The sequence below is a fragment of the Marmota monax genome, unplaced genomic scaffold (genome assembly GCF_021218885.2).
Source record: "Marmota monax isolate L192 unplaced genomic scaffold, Marmota_monax_Labrador192_F-V1.1 WCK01_AAM20220418_F8-fsc00128, whole genome shotgun sequence".
NCBI lineage: Eukaryota > Metazoa > Chordata > Mammalia > Rodentia > Sciuridae > Marmota > Marmota monax.
Window position 1 is genome coordinate 1,341,140 of NW_026693452.1, and position 25,982 is coordinate 1,367,121.

General features: G+C 34.4%; 1 protein-coding gene across 13 annotated transcripts in view; it reads right to left on the reverse strand.

The window, feature by feature from the left end:
* Positions 1-25,982, reverse strand: part of Ptpn13 (protein tyrosine phosphatase non-receptor type 13) — a 204,266-nt gene that overhangs the window by 6,371 nt on the left and 171,913 nt on the right. For all 13 annotated transcript variants that reach the window (XM_046457591.2, XM_058583408.1, XM_058583409.1 and 10 more), the window contains 9 exons: positions 23,047-23,117; positions 19,327-19,388; positions 15,822-15,915; positions 15,058-15,195; positions 14,416-14,504; positions 9,053-9,096; positions 6,112-6,215; positions 3,750-3,898; positions 1,686-1,776 (listed from right to left, as the gene is read on the reverse strand). In XM_046457591.2, the coding sequence (XP_046313547.1) occupies positions 1,686-1,776; positions 3,750-3,898; positions 6,112-6,215; positions 9,053-9,096; positions 14,416-14,504; positions 15,058-15,195; positions 15,822-15,915; positions 19,327-19,388; positions 23,047-23,117 (842 nt within the window). The remainder of the gene's footprint in view (positions 1-1,685; positions 1,777-3,749; positions 3,899-6,111; positions 6,216-9,052; positions 9,097-14,415; positions 14,505-15,057; positions 15,196-15,821; positions 15,916-19,326; positions 19,389-23,046; positions 23,118-25,982) is intronic.

The window sequence follows — 25,982 nt, forward strand, 5'->3', positions numbered from 1 at the left end:
CTTTTCATATAATAAAAGTTGATATTATTGTGTCATTAAATAACTTACTACAAATACCATTGGCATAAATAACCCTTGTGGCTTATTTAAATCATATACTTTTTATTAGTTATCCAAAGAATAACAATAAATAAAAAGGAAACTCATTTGCACATAGACCATCTTTGTCTAATTATAACTTTGTAGAGTCAAAATACAATCTTTAAAACTAGGCTGCCCCAATGAAAAGTATGTAGCTCTCTTTTATTGAAGTTTTACAGTCAACGGTTTATCAAGAAAATAAATTTGCATGCATGTGTACATTAGAAGTCATTTTTAGTTCAAATATCTGTAAATTTCACTAGTAATTTTGGTGATTATCAAATTAAAACCTTTTTGTTTTTTGTTAGTGGGGATTGAACCTAGGGGGTGCTCTACTGAATTATATCCCAGACCTTTTAATTTTTTCTTTTGAGGCAAGGTCTTTTTTAAGTTGCCCAGGCTGGACTAGGACTTGTGGTCTTGCCTCAGCCTCCAGAGTCTCTGGGATTACAGGAGTGAACCACCATACCTGGTTTAATTTAAAACCTTTTAAAGATAGGTTTCAAAATTCTCTTTGTTATTTGACTTCTATCCCGTAGGCCATCCTGGCTGTTTGTTTCATGGAAATGAGTTCACTAATTAGTTTTTTATTTATGACTTATCCCATTCTGATTTGATATTCTCATCTGGGCTTTTTTTTTTTTTGGTCTTAAAATAACTCCCACCTACTTTATGACCTATTCCATTTTTAAAAGGCCAAGATTCACTTTTTATAGGAAGTTTTTCAAAATAAACTTTGTATCTTCCATCATGATTGAAAACTTCAAGGGCATTATTATTGAGTGCATTATTTGACATTGTTGGGTTTGTGTAAAGATAAGGTCAGTGTGTTATATGTTGTAATCCAAAGTGCTAATATGTAAATTTGGCTGATAATAACTAAAAGAAGTTGCTAGAGCTTAATTTCCTTTCCCTTCCCTTCCTTTCTCTTCATTTCCCTTCATGCTGGGAATTGAGCCCAAGGTCTTGCTCATGCTAAGCAAATTATCACTGAGTCATATCTTTATCCCTTACAGTTTAATATTTTGGCTATGTACATATACTTGTACAAAATTTTTTAAAAAATCAAACTGTTGGTTGGTGAAATGGGCAAAACATAGCTTAAAATAATGCTTTTTATTTTTTCTGGTGTCTAAATGATGTCTAATGTAACTTTTTTTTTTTTTTTTTTTTGGTGCTGGGGGTCAAACCCAGGGCCTGTGTATGCTAAACAAAGACTCTACATCACCAGCCCTCAAAGTCTGGTAGTTTCACTATAGTCATAACCATGTATATAGCTACTAACACCACTGACATGTCTGTAAACTTAAAGTAAAGTGGAATAAATTGATGGTGTTTGTGACATGAATCCAAAAAGTGCTCATCCAAAAGCCAATTCATATTTTTAAAAAGACTTTAAGATTTCTCTGAGTTTTAGAATATATAGATAATTTTAAAAAGAATTCACATTGTATATCTAAATTTGCTACTGATGCAAATCTCTGAAAGTGTTATGTATGTACACGCTTATGTGATAGATAGATAGGCTAAACTAGCATACAGACTTTAAATCAATTTAAATTATATTGAACATACATTCAATGTAAAGCCAAATTGGAACTTACAGGGAAGTATATTTTTGTATCTGTTCTTCTTTCTGTTTTCCTTAGTCTGTCCAATTAGGCATTGATCCAAAGGCTTTAATTCTTGAAGATTCTATAAGCAAAGTTGCAAATAAAGTTAAATGTGTTGAGAAAAGCAGTAATTCAGCAAATGTTTTCAATGTGTTGGGTACAAAATTAGTTGACTGAAATGACTAGGTGTTAAGAAATAAACACAACCTAAAGTAAACCTAAAATTAATACTGACTTGACAAATAAGTGTTGAAATATATTATTGCAAGCACCTTTAAATATGTTGCTCTCAATTAACTTTATGAAATAGTACCTTGTGTCAAAAGTTTTAAATCCAGTTTCAAAATGTCTGCAATTATTTTTTTAGAAAAGAATATACCTTATAAAAATAACTTTGGCTTAATAATGTAGAATAAGATTTCTTTTAAAATTTTTTTGTGTTCTTTTTAGTTATACATGACAGTAAAATGTATTTTGACATATTATATATGGAGTATAACTTCCCATTCTTGTGACTGTACATGACGTGGAGCTATACTGGTTGAATCAGACATACGTTCACATACTCATGTATGAAAAAGAACGTACGTCTGATTCATTCTACTGTCTTTCCTATTCCCATACCCCCTGCCTTCCCCCATTCTCCTTTGTCTAATTCAGTGAACTTCTATTCCACCTGCCCCCACCTGCCCCTTATTGTGTGTTAGCATCACCTATCAGAGAGAACATTCAGCCTTTGGTTTTTGGGATTGGCTTATTTCACTTATCATGATAGTCTCCAGTTCTATCCATTTACTGGCAAATGCCATTTCATAGAATACAATTTCTTGACAGCATTGCCTGTGGGGTGATAGACTACTCCATACCTGATATTGTTGTGGTCAGATAGTCCACTATTGTAAAATCAATTTTCATTTTTCATTCATTCCCTTATTTAAAAAATACACATTGAATGTCTATTATATGCAAGGTACTATGGTAAGTGCTGGGAACACAGTAGTGAGCAAAAAGATATACTTCTGGTTTTCATAGAACTTATATGCCATTGTGAGAAAGAGGCAATAAAGAAGTAAATAAACAGGTATTGAATATGGGCTTTGGGGATATTAAAAAGCTGCTATGATAGTGAAAAATATAGATCAACTTTATAAGGATTGTGATAGAAGTTCTCCGATGATGACCTTTAACCCTAAGAACTTAAGACATCATTTCCAGGAGCTGGAGGTATATAGCTCAGTGGTAGAGCGCTTGCCTGGCACATGTGAGGCACTGGGCTCGATCCTGAGCACCACATAAAATAAATAAAAATAAAGTATTAAAAAAAAGATAGAAAAGTATTTTTTTAAAGGTATTTCCACAAAAGAGATTTGGAGAAAGGAGGAGTATACATTCATTCCTGTGAGCTTCAGTTTTGCAATCTACACAATAAGTTTTTTGACTTACAAAAATCAAAGCAACAAGCACAGCAGATGCTCCCAATGAAAGTTAGCTCCCTTTAAGGGTACTGAAGCTCAGGAAGTGGTCAACTAAACGGTTTGAGGGAGAGGGGCAAGGTCAACCCCTAAACCACAGTGGTGCCCTGTTTCCTCTCACCTAGTGGTAAAGATGGATGGTGCCACAAGATCATAGGGGCAAGGGCTCTGAACCACTGCTGCTTTGAATAGGGTGCACATTCTTTACAAACTGCTGTTAATAATTAACCATATCATATGAAGTTTAGTAGAGAGTTAGGATTTTTTTAAAAAAACTTTTTATTGTTATATATGTGGTAGGGAAAATAATCTTCAGAGAGAATTTTTACCAAGTTCTGAGTAGTTAATATGATCTCTTTTAATCAATATCATTAGGGTTCTGCTTAGAAAAATAGATTTACTGCCGGAGATGACAAGATGGTGCTTCTATAGTTAGAAATGAGTTGACTACAAGTAGAGTTGGAAAGTAATAGGCACTTTCAAAATGTCTCCTAACCTTGGGTTAGTTAGTAAGGACACATTTCCCTTACAAATAATGTAATGGTTCTTTGTAAAGAAAAGATCCCTTGGCAGGTGCACTTACCTCCAGCTCTTTAGAAGGAATTCCTTGATCAAGTAAACCCCGTAACATTCGAATGACAGATTTTAACTTGGCCCCGGTGTATTTGCCAGAGGGAGCCACCTTGACCACAGGGAGTGCAGTGAGCTCCTCATTTGTCAGAAAAAGATGATCTAATAAGAAGACCAAATGTATATTATTCTAATAAATATTAATGTTTATGTTTAGATAAAAAAACAATCTCAGATAAGTAGTGAACTCAGATTTTGTTTTATAGTTACTTTTAGTCTTGTCAACTCCTTGAATTAAATAAAATTGTGCACATAAATCAAGTTGATATAATCATGGTGTTTGGGGGACTCAGAAATGGCACCCCAAAATACAGGGTTTAGGCATACTGAGTACTGAACCTTTTTCCCCAAAGATAGCCACAGAACCTTTAAATAGTACTCTAAATTTCTCCCAACTTCCTGTTTTAGAGCTGGCAATAAATAAATTCCCTGATCTATCATGTTTAGTGTTAGGTCATAAGATCTCATTCTAGAAAGTGTCCTGCCCTATAACTGGAAGAAACAGGAAAAAAACTGAACCCATAGTCCTTGCTGATATTACCCTCAACGTATTATTATATATTATCATTAGGTCCTTCCTTTTCTGTGTAATCACATTTTTATAAAACTGGTCACTCTTCATTAAACCTAAGCATTAAAAAACAAAACATTCTTTAAAAAAAAAAATTCCCCAGAATTTATTTAACAAAAAATGAATTAATTCAATCCTATTCTCACCTCATCTATTTTTACAAAAGGAGGGATCTTTAAATATGAGAGAATTAGGAAGGCAACAGAATTAACAATAGGCTGATAACTACAATCAGCCCAACAAGTCTTTGCCACAGCTTGGCCCCGTGATACCCCCAATTGCTCAGAAGTTTTTAAGGCTCCTGACTCTCCATTGTTTATACTTATAAAGTAGTTTATATTCTTTTTGTTTCTCTTAACTTTCTCAGCCCTTTCATTTGATTTTAATTACACTGTTTTTATGAGGAAAATTAAAATTTTGAGGAAAATTTATATTTCATATGGAAAATCTAAATTTATTTTTAAGCACATGGGAAAAAATGAAAAAAGATACTTCAGAAATTCATACAATGGGAGATTGCTCTATGAAATGATTTTCTCTTCACCAGCCACTCCTGGGCTCTCATAGGTAATATCCTATCACCTGATATTTTCTTTAAGCTGATGAAGAATTAATTCCCTTGGGTTCATGAAAGAGCTGAGTCAACCAAGTATGTTAGAACAGCTATGGGACTAATTTGTACCTGCTCCATGGAAATTACTTATAAAAGTAGGAGAGACTTCTTGTTATAGCCTGCACAAATGTAGCTTTAACTCCATCACTTGATTAAAGCATATTGATGATACAGCTACTATATAGGCAACAATACTGCTGGGCACCATGAGGGCTGCAAAGTTGGACAAGGTACCTCAGGAAGTGCAACATCTGGCTGGGGCATGGCTAGTGGAAATACAAAATTCACTCACATGAAACAATAATAAACTTTTTCAGAACTGTGTGTGAATGCAACAGGAGCCAAGGGCTGGGAAGGTAAGTGCAGGCTACTGGAGGTGACAAAGCACCATGTGCACTACAGTCAGCCTAAGTCAAGAAGTGTTAATTCAATGCCACTGATTTCATTTAAAAAATTAAGATTTCAAATGATAAAACCATGTTTTTTCATTATATAGCATTTTTTTAAAAGAGAAAAATAAGGGAAATGAAACATGGTTAGGATTCTGTTTTCCCACTGGCTCAGTTATAAAATGCAAAGGAAATAATAGAATAGATCAAATACTTCCTAGTTCTTAAAAGATGAGGCTAGGAGTCAAGAACAAAATTCCCCACCTTTCAGCCATTCTACCTGTTTTCCCATAAATAAGGTGTATTAATAACTTCTCATTCCACAATGGCAAACTCATGACTTTGTGTTTCCATTTAAAGTATTAACAGATTTATTTGTATGCTTTACTCTAGGGCAATGAGGCTTTTTTTTTAAATATTTATTTTTTAGGTGTAGATGGACACAACACAATGCCTTTATTTTTATGTGGTGCTGAGGATCGAACCCAGGCCCCGCCTGTGCTAGGCGAGCGCTCTACCGCTGAGCCACAATCCCAGCCTGCAATGAGGCTTTTTGACTACACCTGCGGGAATAATTTGGTTATATGTTGATGTTTGTCTACGTGATTTAAATGTATGTGTGAAATCAAAAAACATACATATATGATGGAATAACATCCATATATTCTGAAAATTTTCATTTTAAACACTTGTTTTCCTATTCATTGTTTTGAATGAAAAAGCCGCTAAATAAAACTCTTGCCTTTATCAGGATCTTCATGGTTTGTTGTGTCAATGGGCAATTCATCACTTCCCCATGTTATCTCATCTTCATCAGTCTTCCTTTCTTGTGACTTCTGAGTTAAGCTATGCCAACAAAACACATTTGTAATATTATATTTTTGTTCACAAAACAAATTTAAACATTATGGCCCAACCACTTATTTTTACTACAATTATTACAACATATTTTAAAATAGGTTGTCTGATTAGAAAAGCCAAATCCATAATTCTTAAAATTTATTAGCAGAAAGAAATTAAACTAAGGTGCAGAATTCACTGAACATAGTTTGAAATTTGTTTTCAAATACATCCCAAGTCTTTGAACCTTGCGCTGAAGGAGTCTCCTTGGCGATGAGGAAAGTGGTGATTCAATGCCCACCATTCTGCATGGATGAGTAATCACAACTGGTTCTGGGTACAGCTTTCTCTCCTTTTTATTCAGCACCTGCCCACTACTGCAGCATCTGGAAGCTCCTTAATTTATTTAAAGAACCCCCTATTGATGGAATTAGTCTTTTGTTACAACCGGAGGCCAGGAGGACATTCCTGTATCTGGGCACTCAATGTAATGAAACTCAATACAAGTTCTTATTATTCTAGGGGTGCACGGCAGATGGTATTCCTGGAAAGTTAGATGGCCAGAAAGTAGAGACTAGGTAGAAGAACGGGGTTTAGGGCTAAGATGAGATGAAAAAGGATTATGTAATAAAGTCCGAATACATTTCTCACTTTCTGATAAAGGTATAAAGCAGAGTACTTATATCTTGATGACAACAGTACACATGACTAAAGCAGGACATGGTCTAATGCTCCAAAATGTCAACAACAGGGTAATAGTTATGTTGCTTTTATGGTAGATGTTTTTCTCTGCTCTGATTCATTGCAGGCTGAAATTAGTACTTCATTAGCAAGTTCTGTATTCATGAGGTTGATTTTGTCCTCTAGATATACACTTTGTCTGTAAAGATGTATTTTGGGATTCTTCCATAAGGCTTTCCTTTCTTTCTCATTCTTTTTTTTTTTTTTAATTTATATATGACAGCGGAATGCATTACAATTCTTATTACACATATAGAGCACAATTTTTCATATCTCTGGTTGTATACAAAGTATGTTCACACCAATTCGTGTCTTCATACATGTACTTTGGATAATAATGATCATCATGTTCTACCATCATTTCTAACCCCATGCCCCCTCCCTTCCCCTCCAACCCCTCTGCTCTATCTAGAGTTCATCTATTCCTCCCATGCTCCCACACCCTATCCCACTATGAGTCAGCCTCCTTATATCAAAGAAAACCTTTGGCAGTTGGTTATTTGGGATTGGCTAACTTCACTTAGCATTATCTTCTCTAACTCCATCCATTTACCTGTAAATGCCATGATTTTATTCTCTTTTATTGCTGAGTAATATTCCATTGTGTATATGTGTCACTTTTTTTTTTTAATGCATTCATCTATTGAAGGGCATCTAGGTTCTTTCTCATTCTTTTGAATAACTGCTCAGTATTTCATTGAATGAGTACATCCTAATTTACTGTTTCTCTTAGGCATTTTGCTATTACAAACAAAAGTGCAATTACATATTCTATGTAATATTATAAAATAATAATCTTCCTGCAGAAATGTCTTTGCACAAATATGGCACTGGGACCAATTCTTAGAAATAAAATCGCTTGGTTTGAAGGATATCTATCATATTTCTTTGATCTATTATCCCAATCCATAGATACATTATTATTTTGTTTACACTAAGAAAGACATAATACTAGTGATTCTAATTACAAGATCCTTCATGATTTAGAGATGTTAAAACAAAAATAAGTCCATACAAGAAATAGCAATATGCAAAAAATTTATATTTTAATATAATTTCCAATTACTTTTTCAAGAGATTACACTAATTTACTGTTCCTCTTCCCTCTTTCCCTGTCCAACAAAACATAATAGGTGCCTGTTTATTGACACCCTCCTTTTGGATATTTGCTAACTATTTGGCATAAAATTGTATGCACTACTTGATTAATAATATGTACTTCACTGTCTTAGTAAAAACTTTACTGTTACTTTTCCTTTTGAAGAAAGAGCAAATAGCACCCTTTGACTTCCTGATTATCATCTAATATGAAGCAAAATTGTATATAATCCACAGGTCTTTTCAGATAAATAGTGTTAAAAAAATCTTACCTAGATTAGAAACTGTTTTCAGAAAGAAAACTTTGGTGGGGTTTCAAAAAGTTTCTTACCTTCTTTGGTTTCATTTAATTAATAAAAATTAAAATCTTTGAAAATGCAGAAAAATAGAGGAAAGCAAATTACCCATAATCCTAGCAGGAAAAGAAAATAACTACCATTACTATTAGCATGTTTCCCTTTTATTTATTTTTGATGTGCTGGCGACTGAACCGAGGGCCCCATGTGTTCTACTCAAGTGCTGTACCTCTCTGCTACATCTGCCACCCCCTTCTTTTTCATTTTTAGACAGAGGTCTCTCTAAATTGCCCAGGCTAGCCACAAATTTGAGATTCATCTGTTTCAGCCTCTGGAGTAGCTAGGATTACAGGCTTGTGCCACTATTGGTTGAAATACACTTTATTTTAGACCACTCTTTCATTTTTTAAATTTTTGTAGAAATCTCTGTTTTTAATAGTGTGTCCTTCGCTCCCCTCACCAAAGGTTAAGAGAATATTGCTTTACTGAAGCAACTATATAGTGAACACATTTTCACATGCTCATAGAACTTCCTTAAAATGAAAAATTTAAAACATTCTTAATGTTCAACCATAGTTTCATAATTTACTCAACAATGTTCATTTTACTGGAAAAGAAATGGAAATCTTCAGAGCATTTCTTGGGCGGGGGGGAAGAAAGAGAAAGAAAAAAAAAGAATGGAAGTATTACACTGAAAACTTTTCTTACCTTTCAATGTTTATTTTTTCTTCACAGCCATTCATTTTAGAAGACTACAATAAAGAAAAATAGAAAATCAAATTAGGTTATTAAATAATCTCATAATGTTTAATTAAACAAAAATTGAACAATCTCATAATGTTTAATTTTTTCTGTGAATTATTTTCTTATATTTAATGTTACTGTTCACCCTCACAATACAAAGACACATATGGCATTCAATTAATACAGACCAAACAGTGGTTGAGAACTTTGCAGTGGCCCAACAATTCTTGTTGGCCCCATTCATTCATCTCCTTGAGGGATATTAAAAGTAAAGAGGTAAGGAGAAAGCAAGGTGAAGATCTGAATGATCATTTAGATATGCACATTTGGCATATGCTTTTATATGACTTCAATTTTTTAATCTGAAAATGAGCTGGGTGCCGTGGTGCCTATAGTCCTGGCTACTTGGGAGGCTAAGGCCAAGGGAGCAGTTGAATCCAGGAGCTCTAGGCCAGTCTGGGCAACACAGAGAGAACCTATTTGAAATGAATATCTGAAAATGGCTCAAGTTTTAGTTTTAAATGTGCTATATCATCTTGCTTTTTATCAAACATCAATGATCTTGAACTTTGAGCATGTTATTTCTGAGATTCCAATACTGCATAGGTAGTTTACTATAATTAGGAGATGTCAAGTAGTATTCTCAAATGGTGAGTAAATCATACATTTGATCTTTTTTTTTTGGGGGGGGGACACTAGAGATTGAACCCAGGAGTGCTCTATCACTAAGCTACCTTCCCAGCCCTTTTAAATTCTAAGACCAGGTCTCATTAAGTTGCCCAGGCTGATCTTGAATTTGTGACCCTCCTGCCTCATCAGCCTCCTGAGTTGCTGGGATTACAAGCAAAAAGCACTATGCCTGGCAGGACAAACTATCTTAACAAATGGGAAATTCTTTTTATCTCATGACTCTGAATTATCTAGCTCCTCTGTACAATTCTTCTTTTACTTGCTAGGCTCAAACCCATGAGTCTCTCTTTCTTTCTTCCTTTTTTTTTTCCAGTACTGGGGATCAAACGCACGGGCACCTGACCACTGAGCCACATCCCCAGCCCTATTTTGTATTTTATTTAGAGACAGGGTTTCACTGAGTTGCTTAGCGCCTCACTGTTGCTGAGGCTGGCTTGGAACTCACGAAGTGTGTGCCACCACACCCAGCACATGGGTCTTTCTTTTACTTCTTCAAAACTGCTCATCTCTTCCTGCCACAGAGCTCTTCCTATGGGAGGCACTTTTGAAAGACTCATCAATGTTTTTTCCTCCTGAGCATGTTCTCATTCTAAAGCAGGTTTCTTGGGTTATTCTCTTTTGCAGCACCTTTTAAAAAACCAGAACCCCCCCCCCCCAAAAAAAAGTAATAGACCTTATATAATTTGTAATTTCATATTTATTTGTAAGGTTTTTCTCTTTTCCTCTCCACTAGACTATAATCTCCATGAGAACAGGAATTTTCTCTGTTCACCATTGTGTGCCTGAGACATAGAGTACCTTATATATTTAATAAAAACGTCAACTTTAACATGACTGTTCAGTTATAAACTTTGTAGAGTTAAAGAACACACATAATTAATTTATCTTGATAACAATTTGAATTTATTTGAGGGAAATGTAGAATTTTTTTTGTTTCCTTTTCTTGGGGTGGTGGTGCTAGAGATTGAACCTAGGGATGGTCTACTACTGAGTTATATCCCTAGTTGTTTTTATGGGTTGTTTTTGGAGACAGGACTAACTAAGTTGCTGAGGCAGGCCTCAAACTTGTAATCTTCTTGCCTCAGCTTTCTGAGTAGCTGAGATTATACGCATGCACCACCATGCCCAGCTTAAGTGTAGAATTTCTACAGCTAAAGAAAAAAAAAAGTAGACTAATTTTATTCATTGGCAACTAAAAGGAAGTTTAGTCTTCATTTGTTTTGAGAACCTGCTCGGTTTAGTCTGGGTTGAAGTTTTTTCCCCAAGTAAAGTCATTGAGATTTCTTATTCCTCATTATAGTCTTGGTCTAAGAATCCACTACATGCGTAATAATTTTAAAAAGTATAAAGCCTTTTGTAAGAGCCAACTGCTATTATTAACCTGAAAATGGTCAGTTTTGTCCAACTGGATGTAAATTACAGTGAGACTGGTATTAACCATTTCTCACTGTTTTTACGAAGTTCACCTGAATATGGGGAGGTTTGGGTTAAGAAGATTGGAGGAGGAGGAGGAGGCAGCTCAGTATGGCCTTAAGAAAAAGATATATGATTTTTATTGTGACCAACCCACGGAAATGTTAGTTAATAATTCTAATGCTCAGTGAGTCTAAATCCAGCAGATGGAGAGTAGAGGTGCTACCTTCTGGATTTAGGACCAGCTACCTTATTTGTAGACCCCAGTCTCAAATGAAGACACAGGATTTTTCATTAAAAGATTATTATGAACTTCAGGATGGCAAAGGCACAGCATAATATTAAATTAGAATTGCAGGGTTCCACTGGGCTTTGTATGCCTGCACTGGTTGCATGGTAAAGCCATTATTGCCTAGAATACACGGTCAGGCATGATTATCTTTTTAGGTGATAAGAGTCACTAAAAGTTTTGTGTTACATTTGATTAAAAATATAAAAACATTTACAAAATAATCTGAATTAGAAATACAACAGGAAGCATACTGATGCATTTTAGTACAATGATGCTATACCTTTGGAGAACATGGAGAATCATCATCCTAGGTCTTTTGACCTAATGGGAAAATGTTTCAACTTCTTTTAGGAAAACTACATGTCCAGAGAGGCAAAAAGACCAGAGTCTTTGGCATGGCATACAAGACACGTCAGGAACCAATGCCTGCTTATCTCTTCAGCTTTCCCTTTTAAGACATTGTGTGATAAACTAAGGCATTTATTTGCAATGCCTTAGTGCCCTGAACATTCCAGACTGATCCAGTCCTTTATGCCTTTGCTAAAGTGGCTCCATAGTATAGACTGCTCATGTCTGTCGTATTTCACTTGTCAAATACCTTTAAAATGCTAATTCCTAGGAAGCTTTAATAACCCTATCTACCTACTCCTGTGTAGACTAGCCATTTCTGTTATTTGTTTTGTTTTTGTTCTGGGGATTAAACTCAGAGGAACTTTATCACTGAGCTATTCCAGCCCTTTTTATTTTTCATTTTAAGACAGAGTTTCACTAAGTTGCTTAGAACCTTTGCTAAATTGCCCAGGGTGGCCTCAAACTTGGGATTCTCCTGTCTCATCCTTCTGAGCTGCTGGGATTATAGATGTGCACCTCTACACCTGGCTTCCTTCATTCTTTATAACTTCTTTAGAATTCCATATCAACATTTAACTGCACATTTACTTTACTATAGCTTCTAAAAAACTGCATTTACTTATTTAAACGTGTATGTTTTCCAAGTTGATTACTAGATTTTATCAGCAAATATAGGACAGAAACCATGATCTCTCTTCCCATTCTGTTATCCCAGCAAAATCAGGGTCTCAGACAAGATCAATATTAGCTGAAAAAAATAGTCTGAAACAATAACTTACAATAATGTATATAATTAGGATTCATTCTTTCATTCATAAGTAAGATATAGACAATGACCTTTAGGCCACATTGAGGACACAGCAAAAAAAAAAAAAAAAGCAATCTGGGGTGACAACAGAGGCCTAATTGGAAATAAACTTGCAGGCACTCTGAACTTCAAGCCTTCAGAACTTTGGGAAAATAAATTTCTATTATTTTGAGACACCCAAAATAACAGTATTTTGTTACGGCAACCTGAGCAGATTAGGACAGACTGCAAAGTCAAATGTCTGCAAAGACCAGACAAATAATAGAAATCATGGGAATGCATGGATAGGGTGGTGTAGGACAATAGGAAATTGTGCAATTCATGAAAATGTGGTCATAGCATGCAAGCCACTTAAATTTTGTAAAATTAATTCTGCTTTGTGAGACCAGAAAGTTCACATTACAAAGATGAGGAACCTTTAATGCACTGTTTCTAAGAAATTTAAAATTTACCAGTAGATCACCAATTTAATCAGCTATGATATGTTCATACAAAAGAATAAGAAAGCAATAGAAAGTATGAAGAAAACTTATATGTATTCATATGGTAAGAGGATAGCAATTAACTGTTAAGTGAAAAGCAAGTTTTGAATAATGTGATAAATTTATACTAAAAATCAAATATGCACACATTATCTGTACTTTTTCCAACACGCATAACAGAAGTTAAAAGTTTTAACAAAAACTGCCTCATGAATATGAGGAATGAATAAAAAAATTTACATTTTTAAATAATTCTGTGTGAAATGTTTTTGTAATGAAGATATACTTTCAAAATCAAAACAACAAAAATGATAACTTGGAGTTTTCTGCCATAAACTTTTATTATTAAATCTTAGTTATAAATGAGAATCTATATAAGCTAACAAGTTTTTTTCTTTTTTCATGAAAAGGCATTTGATATGACATTTTTGAAATGGCAAAATTTCTATGTATTCCCTTAGTTAAGAGACTTTAGAACTTAACGTTTTAAGTGGCACTCCTAGTAACAGTAAAAATCTAATTTAAGTCATCATGACTTAAATGTTCAGAAAACTTTTTTTTAAAAGAACCTATCAATGCTATAATTCCTAATATTCTGTAGTATGAAAGAATATATAAAGTAAAACTACAAAAAGTATTATATTTTGATATATTCAATATGTATACAATCATTCTTGTAGATTAATAAATATTCAATAGATATAAGCTTCCTTGTATATACACATATTAAATATTTATAAATGTTTAGATATAATTATGTGCATATAAGATTGTAAGTACATGCATGGATGGTTAACTATTTTAAGAATTCAAGTCAGCAGAGCTTTGACAATTTGAAGATATGGAGTAGGGAGACTAAGAATGATAGAAGAGTTGTTTTAGAATACTAAGCAAAGCAGATTTGTATAAATAGGATGATGCTGAGTTTGAGGAACCCTAAATATAATATGCCCACTATTTTATATTTTCTCTTAGCCCATTGTCCCAGAAGATCCAAAGATTTTAAATTTTAAATAAGAATTTGAAAGTTAGCCATTACACTTTTGAAAACCAGTTGTTTCTTTTTTCTTTTCTTTTTGAAGGAACTAAATGATGATTCTTTCTGAATGAGTAATGATTGATCTGAATGACACTTTGATATAACATAAAATTAATCTCCTTTCCCCACCTAAATATAATTTGTCAATAAAACAAGCAACAATCTCAGATTATTTCACCTTCCTGGTTAAGACACATGATTCTAAAGAAGTTTAGTATTCTAGGCTGTTTATCTAGGTATTATTATCCTTACCTCAGTAAAATCCTCAGGTAAAGGTGAGCCATCACAGTCTGTATCTTCTGCTCTCTCTTCTGATAACTTCCCATTTGTCTTTAATGTATCTGGGAGAGAAACATACAGGCCAAGAGAAACTAACAGAATTATTGAGGAAGTAGAAAAGTTTTCATCAGTCCTCAAAAGAAGGCAGTAAATAAACTAATATCCACAAATTGTTTCAGTGTTCTAACTGTAAATGTTAGAAACAAATGACATGGTACATGTCAGTCAGTATAAGACTTCTGGTTAAAATTATCTACATGGTAAAGCATGTGCTTAGCAAGCATAATCCACTGAGTTTAATCCTCAACACACACACACACACACACACAAATTGCATGCCTTCGCAATGGCTTATTATAACTGGGGGAAAATGTTTAGACCATCACTTCTAAAAATAAAAGCCATAATGTTAGTGATACAGGTTTTGATCTCATTAATAAGGTAATCTTCCTACAAATATGGAAAAGACAAAAATAGGAGATAAAATCTTTTATTTTTAAAATATTACTCAACAATGAGGATTATGCTAATATTTTTCACATTTACTAAAAAGATGTTCCCTAGAGATTTCCTTGCACTCCTTAGAGTATCAATTTATTCATCTGGTTCATTTACCTGAAACAGAGGCATCTCTTGTAACATAATTTTGGTTTAAAAGGTTCTGGGCTTCCTCATCGACAACATCCAGCAGAGATTGGATAACTTCAGCCTCTTGAGGATCATCATAAATGTCATCATCTTGTATGTTGGATTCTTGAAAAACAGAAATTTTCATGGGGTTTTACTTTAAAAATACTGACACAAGAAAGGGACAACATGCTAGGTCTTTTTAAACTTTAAGCATCTACTTTGAAAGGCAGCTATGGTTACTAATGGGACTCAGTCATTTCTAGTCCTAGAATTAGTCTGGTGGCTCAAAGAATTAATCAAAACCAATGTTGGTGATATACCTTTCCATGAGACATTAATAATTTTAAGTTTATATTCTTAAATTAATCTCAAGTTATTAATTTGGGAAAGAAACACAAGTTATGTTATAAAGGTTATGAATATAATAGGTCACACAAAACATTCTCAAAGATAAATTTCCTAAACTATTAGGTAGTTTGTGAAGTGGTACTTCATAAAATGCAAGAAACACTATCAAACAAAACAGCTGTCTTTTCAATCATTTAAAAGTAGTTCTAGTCTCAGAGATTAAACTAGATGGAAGGCATTTGTATGTTAATGCCATTAACTATTAGTTTTATGTTCTTTTATTTCTTTGAACAATCATCTTTCCTTTTAAAGCTACAGTAACATGGAAGGCAAATGAGAGGATACCTAATATTTCTTTTGTTATTTAAAATTTTAGGGATTTAGAGTAATTGGATGACTACCTTTGGACCTGGTAAAGTTCGTTGATTCCTTCATCTGAGAAGGAGAACAATTTCCTTTAGGGTGCAAGGCTTGAGTTATTTCTTCCCCATTAACCTAAAGTATAAAACCAAAACACATCATCAGATTATTATGTTACCAACTTCCAGGATAAGGGAGGTGTACACAATGCCCCTCTCTTCTTCCTTACTACAAAATTCATTTTATGTATTCTCATTTAGATCTGTGTTTCTAGAAAATACAAGTGTAATTAAATGTGCAAAGGGGATGGAGTTTTCCATCATCAAATATATCTGGAAACACTAGATTAAATAACAGTAAATTAATATTTTTTATTCCAGGAATTCTAACAATACTAATATATAGTTTGAGTTACTAAAAAAGAAATGTATTATATACAATATTAAATTTCTTGAACTGCAGAAGTCTCTTGCTTAAGGCATATTTTATGGAACCTGTCCTCCAAAGAATATTTTAGAAATAGAAAAGCTTAAAAGTGAGGGAAAGGGGAAAAAATAAACTTTTTAATTATTTATGAGGCTATTACATGGATATACACTCCAATTTAGAGATCTGATCATCCTGTGGGCTTAAACATTTTCAAATTTAGTCTATATCTCATGTGAATTTAAGAAAAACAACAATGGCTTCACTACTGGATAATAATGTAACTTCCTAATGCAATGGTAAACTGTGAAACACTTCATACAGTGTAACTTGTAGAAAGAAAAATGGGGCTGAGGTAGTGGTAGAATGCTTGCCCAGCATGTGCTAGGTCCTGGTTTTCATACCCAGCAACACATGCAGGAAAAAAAAAAAAAAGATCTGAGCAAAAATGCCAAGTTTAATGACTAGAATAAATTAAAATAATTTTGTACAAATTAAGCTTGTGGTTTGCTCTGAAGGTCTTACTCTTTATACTAAGATAAAAAGGACATGTGGTAGATGCAACGCAATTATTTCTTCATAAAGAATGGTGATATACATTGTTGGTGAGACTGCAAATTAGTATAATCACTCAGGAAATCAGTATGGAGAGTCTTCAAAAAATTAGGAATGGGGGCTGGGGTTGTGGCTCAGAGGAAGAGCGCTCGCCTAGCATGTGTGAGGCAGTGGGTTCGATCCTCAGCACCACATGGAAATAAAATAAAGGTATTGTGTCCACTTACAACTAAAAAAATGAATGTTTAAAAAAAATTAGGAATGGAACCACCATATGATCCAGCTACCCCACTCCTCAGTTTTTATTCAAAAGAACTAAAATCAGCATGCTATAGTGATATGGCCAATGTTTATAGCAGCACAATTCTCAGTAGCTAATTATGAACCCAGCCCAATGCGCATCAATAGGTGAATGGATTAAGAAAACCCAATGGAGTTTTAGCCATAAAGAAGAATGAAATTATGATATTTGCTGGTAAATGGATGGAACTGGAGAATATTGTACTAAGTAAAATAAAACAAACTCAGATAGTCAAGGATCAAATGCTTTCTCTCACAAGTAGAGGCTAGAGCAAAATAAGGGAAAAATTGAGAGAGGTTGGATATCATAAAGACAGAGGGAAGATAGTGAAGTAGAAGGAGATGGAGAGGGAGGGAGGAAGTATGGGAAAGGGGAGGAAATGCAGAGTAAATTTGACAAAATTAAATTCCATGCATGTATGATTGTGTCAAAATGAACCAAACTATTATGCACAACTATAATGCACTAATAAAAGAAAAAAAAAAGAATGCTGATATAATGATGTCAGAAAGTTTCACTGGGAAAAAAAAAAATAAAGCTTCCCTGGATCATGAAATCCATTTTTTCATCAGAAATTTATATTATAGACATTTGCATTCAAGGACAGAACATTGTCAGGGAGGCTTCCTTGAAGATTTTTAACTCCAACAACAACAACAAAAGGGTCCGATTTTATAGTTTTATGTTAACTTAACAGAAATTCTACCCTTCTCTATTTCAACAACTTGCTGATGATTAAAAAGAAAATAAACACTACACAGCATGAAAAATAGTAGAAATACATGAAAATGCAGTTGCTTCGGCTATGTGAAATTGAAGACCTTCTGAATTAACAGAGAATAGTGAGTGTTGTTATAACTCAATCTATACATATGCGTATACTAAGAAATTTTAATTTTTGTGTCAGCCATGTATGCTGCAGTATTTTTTCTGGACTTGAAAAACTAAGTCACAAGTGTGAGATAACAGTGAGATGAAAGGCACAGAATTTTGGGCTTGTGGTCACTTAACTAATTTTCTCCTCCTACACTAAATCAAGCTCATATCCAGAATCCTGTTGAAATGATAAGACTTTCTGATTATTATAGGAACAATAAAACGTTTTACATGGGAAGACATTCTACATTTTACATTACAAGAAAAGACATTTGAGCAGTGAGGTTCAGAACAGATTGCATGGGATGAATGTAGGATAAAACAGTCCAACTAAATGAAGATTGGTGTAAATGAAGATCAGCTGTGATTATTTTAGAAATGTACATTACATGCCAGAAGAAAAATCATAAAAACAAATGTTAGCCAAACTGGCACACATGTAGACTTAAGGAAAGGCCATGAAATAAAATTTATTATGTGTGTTAAAATAGTTTTGTGAAATTACTCCCAGATTTCTCCATTAATCTTTTTTTTTTTTTTTTTTTTTTTTGGTGGTGGTACTGAAGATTTGAACCAAGGAATGCTTTACCACTGAGCTACATCCCTGGTCCTTTTTATTTTTATTGGTTTTGAACAGGATCTTCACCAAGTTGCCAAGACTGACCTTGAATTTGTGATTTTTCTGCCTCAGCCTCCTCAGTTCCTGAGGATACAAGTGGACTAATTTTTTTTGTGTGTGTGTGTACCAGGAATTAAACCCAGGTGCATTTAACCGCTGAGCCATATCTTCGGCCCTTTTTAATATTTTATTTAGAGACAGGGTCTTGCTGTTGCTTAGGGCCTCACTAAGTTGCTGAGGCTGGCTTTGAACTTGCTATCCTCCTGCCTCAGCCTCCAAAGCCTTTGAGATAGCAGGCACCCAACTAAATGTTCTAATCTTAAATGATTCAAGCTCTCATTTTATTATGTGATAAATTATTTCTTAAATCTTTCAAGCAAGTAAACTTGACCACTGCCGTTTTTCCTCAGAGTATAGATTTAATTAACACCTGCAGGTGTTAATGAGCAATTCTATTTTTATTTGCATTCTTTCTCTCTTACTGTGGTCTATGAGAAAAACAAAAGAATTGTACACATTAATTTTAAAAAAAATCCCTACACTAAAGTTACCTTTTCAAGTAATTAGCTTATTTAAGAACCATATGTGTGCCAAATAGTGTTACTTGTGTGAGAGTTCTGTTGTGTGTTTTACTTAGCAAAACCTATTATTTTACCAAAATATATCCTTACTATCAATACTTATATCTGAAAAAGACAAATATTTAAATATGAAATCATTTTGGTTCAAAACACAAGTTGGTTATTTAGATTAAAAAGTATGACGTTACCTTGGAGAACGAATTCTTAGGAGTGAGGGCAGGTTGGACAGAAGGTTCCACACTGTGATGGCCTGAAAGGAACAACTCAGGAAGTCAGGGGATAAGCCAGTCAAAACAAGAGACATCACAATAATTAAAGATACATGAAGATGTGAATTTCTGCTGCACAAAGTAGATATGTAAAAATATGACTCAAATTCAAAATCCTGGGGTTGAGGCTGTTGCTCGGTGGTAGAGCACTTGCTAGAATGCACGGCCCTAGGTCCTTCCACTACTAAATAAATAAGTGGGAGAAAAAAGATTATATGATACATATAAAATAATGAAAGAAAACCCACATTTCTGAGGTTATTATTTTCTTAGTATACTAAAAAAGATCACATCACAAAGTGATAAAACCAAGTAAAAAAGCCAACTTCTTAAAATGATTCACATAAAAGCTGAATTGGGGCTGAATGATTCAAGTGTGAGACATTAAACAGAAAATACCCCTATTGAATGGAGGAGGCATCACAGTTACTGTATTATATTCAATGTAGTAGTTAAGGGAAGAAAACAAACATTTGTCTCATTTTAAAAAGAATATCACTTTAATACAGGAAAAGATGTCATAGCTACAACTGAAAAAGACTTTAAATATATTTCCAAAACAAATACTAATTTTAGGTTTTAGACTCTCAGTATAAAAATTTAATACATAGACTAAAAATGAGCAGATTCTCTTTTTTCTTTTTTAATTTTTTATTGTTGGTTGTTCAAAACATTATAAATTTCTTGATATATCATATTTCACACTTTGATTCAAGTGGGTTATGAACTCCCTCTTTTTTCTTATGATTAAAAGTCATATATTTATAGTTTAATCCATTAAATTATATTTTTAAGAGATTCAGATTAATATGATTGAATTTGGGAAAATTAAAACAACAAACACAGGTATATGAATCCAAGGATATCTATTTGAAAATGACCGAAAAATAATTCCACATAGAAAGATGAAGCCTGAGATGGAATTTTTGTGCATAAATCTCTAAAATTTTGTGCCTGATATTATAAAAAGCCTACAAATGTCTTTTGTTCTCACTTGAAAGCAACATATCCTATTAGTTTCAGAAAAAATAAAAGCATACCAATAATAAGCCACTTGTTCAAAAAATCATATTAGAAGAGTATAAGACATCCTAGTATATTATTGATAATCTCTCCCTCCTGTTTCTTAACTGCTTCTTCCCCTCTTTCACCTCAGGCGATCATTGACCTGTTTTCTGTCCCTCAAATTTGCACGTCTACCATTGTGTACAAATAGAATCATACAATATAAATTCCTTTTTTTTTTTTTTTAAAGTATGGCTTATTTCCTTCAGTATATTTATTTCGGCATTATTTTAATTATTTGTTGCATGTACCAGTTGTCCATACTTTTGAGTAGTATTCCATTGTTTGGATATATAATTGGTTTATTTTGGACATTTGAGTCTTTTGCAATTCCGGCTGTTACAAGAAAAGCTGCTGGAAAGATTTCCTTCTCCCTCCCTCCCTCTCTTTTTTATTTCTCTCCTCTTCTTTCACTTGTTCTTTTTCTTCTTCTTTTTTTCTTTTCTTTTTTCCAGTACTGGGCATTGAGCCCAGGGCCCCATGCATGCTCAACAAATGCTCTACCACTGAGCCACATCCCTAGCTCTTTTTGAAGTTTTAATTTTTGAGATGGGTCTCACACTAAATTGACCAGGCTGGCCTTGAACTTGCAATTGTACTGCCTCAATCTCCCAAGTAGCTAGAATTACAGGCATGCATCCCTGTATCCATCTGCTAATGAGACTTCTGTTCAAGTTTTTAATGTATGGACATATGCTTAATTAAAAACACAAAAAACAAAACTAGGAATGTGCTGGGCGTGGTGATGCATGCCTGTAGTCCCAGCCACTCATGAGGCTAAGGCATGAGGAGCACAAGTTTGAGGCCAGTCTCAGCAATTTAGCAAGACCCTAAGCAACTTAGTGAGACCCTTCCTCAAAATAAAAAATAAAAAGAGGTGGGGATGTAGCTCAGTGGTTAAACACCCATGGGTTCCATCCACAGTACCAAAATCAATCAATAAATAAATAAATAGATACCCACTAGGAATGGAATGACTGGTAGGCATGTTTAAATTTTCAAGAAATCGTTAAAACTGTTTTGCAGAATAGGTATACCATTTTACATTCTGGTTACTATGGAAAGTGCCTATTATTAACAAAGGATCAGTTTTAAAACCCATAAATAAATTAGTTCTATGGGAATCAAGTCAGAAGATCTCACAGATAGGTCACTAGGCAGTTTCACAGGGGTCCGGAGCATTCAACAGTTATACAGAAGCCATCCAGAGCTCACTAGAAAAACATTTGTGATAGTTTTATCATGGACTAGAACTATATAAAGCAGCAAAAAGGACCCCTATGCTTTAGCTTTTAGAAGAAAAACATCTATTATAGTAAGGTTTCATTTAGCCACTATTGGGATTTAGAAACAATGTCTGATAGCCTAAAAGATTAATTATCCGTCAAGTACTGAAGTTACTTTTACAAATGCACTTAATTTGACTGTATTCCTCAGTGCCAAACATGCATACTATGTTAGTACTTGTGATAAAAGCTACATTTATGTAGCCCAATTATGCAAATGAGTACAGAATTAAACTTTCTGGGTTTAAATTCAGGTTCTACTCCTTATTTTTTTAAAAAACCTTTATTTTACTTATTTATTTATGTGGTGCTGAGAATTGAACCCTGGGCCTCACCCGTGCTAGGCAAGTGCTGTACCACTGAGCCACAACCCTAGCCCCAGGCTCTATTCCTTATTAACTCTGTGAGCCTGGGAAATTATCAAACTTCTCTGTGCCTCAGTTTCTCTTTCTATAAAATGATAATAGTAACACTATAATCATGGGGTTATGGTGAAGACAAAGCACTTAGCAGAATGCCTAGTCCAGAATTAGCATTAAATTAAAAGACAGTTGCTGCTGGACCTGGTGGGATAGGCGGAGAATACCAGTAACTTGGGAGGCTAAGGCAGGAAGATCCCAAGTTCAAGGTAGCCTCTGCAACTTGTGAGACTTTGTCTCAAAATAAAAATAAAAGGGCAAGGAATATAGCTCAGTGGTAAAGCACCCTGGGTTTAATATTCAGTTATCTCTCTCTCTCTCACACACACACACACAAAGGTAACTGCTGCCAAAACAATTACTACTACTGTTTTCCTTCTTATGCTAGAATGTGAAGCAGATACTTTGCACATTGCTGTATTTACAATGCCCAGAACAATGCACAGAGGAGAAATTCAGTAAATGTCTGAATAAATTACCTTGTGGCAAGCAAGATGGTACATGTTTAATGTGTACTAATATATTTGAGACTAATTATAACCTTACAAAGCAAATACTAATAATATATTTATTTTACTGATAGGAAATAGAAACTTATGTATGGATCTTAGAGATTTACTAAGATCACAAAAAAACTTAAAAACTCAGGTCAAATGGGCTCTGAATTTCATGGTCTACTCTGTTCTCTAGTTTTCTATTATAAATTAAATTTCAGAGATGATTTCATTTAAATATAATATTTTTGCTTAGATTCTGCAAAACATTCTGAAAGGGCAATAAAACCAATTTAGTTATAATATTCAAACTTGCCATTCAGGAAAAAAAAAACTTCCCTAACTACTTGTGTCATAAAATTAATATGGACTTACCATTGGCTTGGGTTGATTTTAGAATTGAAATTGCGGACATCTCTGAACTAGGGATAACTGGATGACCATCTCTGTGTGAATTAAAAAAAAAGACAAAAGATTAAAGATTAAAGATAATTTGTTTAAATATTCTTTGAACCTTCTGTTAACTACTTTTAGAAATTTTATTCTGGATGGACTTCAGAGGGCCTAAGTGCCCCCTGAAGCTGCAGACAAAATTTTATGAGAGTCTTTAAGTATTTTCTGGATGGAGATATTCCCAATCTCCAAAAGATTAAGAATAACTTTATTATGTAATGTTCCTTTGGGCTTTGGGTCAACACATCACTCTTGGGTCAACATAACACATTTCCCTTTCCATTTAAAACACTGGTAATAGTCATCATCAAATAATAATTTAGTTCACTATTACTTGGTAGATAAAGAAATAATAATAAAAGTAAATAAAAAGTATTTAACTTAGAAGTCATAAATCATATTTTTATATCTAAATCCCTTGTTATATGTTTTTTCTTTTATATTAAAGTAAAAATCTACATGAAATATCTATATTCAAAGGATTATAAGAATAGTACCACCCCAAATGAAAAGCAGTAAAACAGACAGCACCTTGGGAACAGGGGATTAGTATGCAATCTTATTGCTGCTGATATGTGAGGAACAGGAGGTTGCCTAAGGTATGTATAGTGTTTAAAGAGGCATTATACCACAGACCCTAGCATCCATGTATGTGCTTGCTGGGTATCCCCCAGATGCAAGGCTCTGATGGTTCCTATCTAGGCCATTTCTCAAAAGTCTTATCTGCAGTGAGCAACCTTGAGGGAAGTAACCACACCCCTCCCCACAAAAAACCTAAACTCCAAACAAACAGGTTCTTTTTGGCTACTATAAAATGGTGGGTTCTCCAGATTCTTCTTATGCTATTCTTCTCCTGTAACCACAATCCACTGCCTGTGCAGTAATCCTATTAGGCCCATATACATCATTTCCATGACACCCACACCAAGTTCATGCCACCTGTTGTGCTTAGCAATGAAGTATTACCGATTCCAGTTTTATGCCTACTGTTAGAATCCATGAAACAATAACAGGCTAATTTATTAGCTTACAAATAAGGTAAAATCCCAGACCCTTTACAATTCTCGACATACTGAAAATTGCTACAAATATACATCCCTCCATTATTACTATTTAAAACCTGTGGGTTTTAAATTGGATACATACACACCACACTACATATATAATAGAGTGGAGAGAAAGCTGGAAGAAGAATAAAGAAAGAGATTGTGATGACTACTAGAGTAGAAGGATAAAAGAAAGTGACTTCAGGGCTGGGTAAAGAATGATCTACTAGATGAGTGCTGTGCGGTGGCACACATCTATAATCCCAGCTACAGGTTGAGTCAGGAGGATCGAAAGTTGGAGACCAGAGTTAATAACTTAGTGAGACCTCCTGTCTCAAAACATGAGGGGGTCTGGGGGATGTAGCTCAGTGATACAGTGCTTGCCTTGCATTTATGAGATCTGGGTTCCATCCAGTACTATTAGAGAGTGAGAGAGAGAGAAGAGGAGGAGGAGGAAGAGGAGGGGAGAAAGAAGAGGAGGAGGAGGAAGAGGAGAGGAGAAAGAAGAGGAGGAGGAGGAGGAAAGAAAGGAGACGGTACTGATTTTGGGGCAAAACATTCAGCTATACCTAAGGCTTGCAGCAATGTTAATTTTCACAAAAACATTTTCTAGTTTGTTTGAAGACTTCCCTCCCAATAATTAACATTCAGTTAGTCCTATGAAAATGACTGTATGCCAAATAAGGTTTTAGAAACATATTAAGGATGCAGGTCAGGAATTACATTCAAGGAAAAATAGTATATAATCTAACTTGAAGATTCAGAAGGAACAAACAAGTTTATTAATGATTTAATTCATACATTTCTACATTTTGGAAAAAAAAAGATTCATAGGCACAATTGTTAATTTTCCCTTTACATAACTTGGCTTAGTCTGTGTTATGATTTGGATCTGAAATGTTTCCTAAAGACTCATGTCTTGAATGCAGTGATATTCAGAAGTGGGGATTTTGGGAAGTGATTTGATCATGAGGGTTCTCACCTCATAAGTGGATTAATCCATCGATGGATTAATAAACAGATGGCTTTAATGGGACGTCGTGGAAACTATAGGAGAGGGGACTGGTTGGAGAAAGTAAGTCACTAGGGGCACTCCTTGGAAGGATATATATTGTCCCTGGCCCCTTTTCCTGCTCTTTCCCTGCTTCCCAACTGCCAAGAGGTGAGTAGCTTTATTTTGCCATATTTTTCCTCCATGGTATTCTACCTGGCCTCAGTCCCAAAGCAATGGGGCCAGCTGACCTTGGAATGAAACTTCTGAAATTGTGAGCCAAAATGAAGCTTTCCTCCTTTAAATTGTTTTTCTCAGGTATTTTATCTCAGCAATGAAAACTTGACAGACACAGTCCATAACATAGAAAGTCTAGATTCATGTACATCATAGTATCAAGAAAAAAAGATGTCTAATGTTCTAGTGACAAAGCTGTAATTCTTACAACCTGTGACCATTTTACAAGTCAAAAGAGATGGAGATTGTGAGATGGAGAAATTATCTTGGATTATTAGGATTCTACTGTAATCACTGGGGTCTTAATAAGGTGGGTGGGAAAGTCAGAAAAAGAGATGTGGCAGCAGAAGCACACAGAGTGCAGCAAAGACTGGCTTTGAAGATAGAGATAGAACAGGGCTAGGAGCCAAGGAAAACAGTCTTTAGATGCAGAAAAGGCAAGAACATGAGTTTTCTCTTAGAACCTATGGAAGGAATACAGCTCTGAAGACCCAGTGGTTTTTTTCCCAGTGAGAGCAATTTTATATTTCCTGCCCTCCAGAATTGTTAAGATAATAATTTTATATCTTAAGCACTAAATTTAT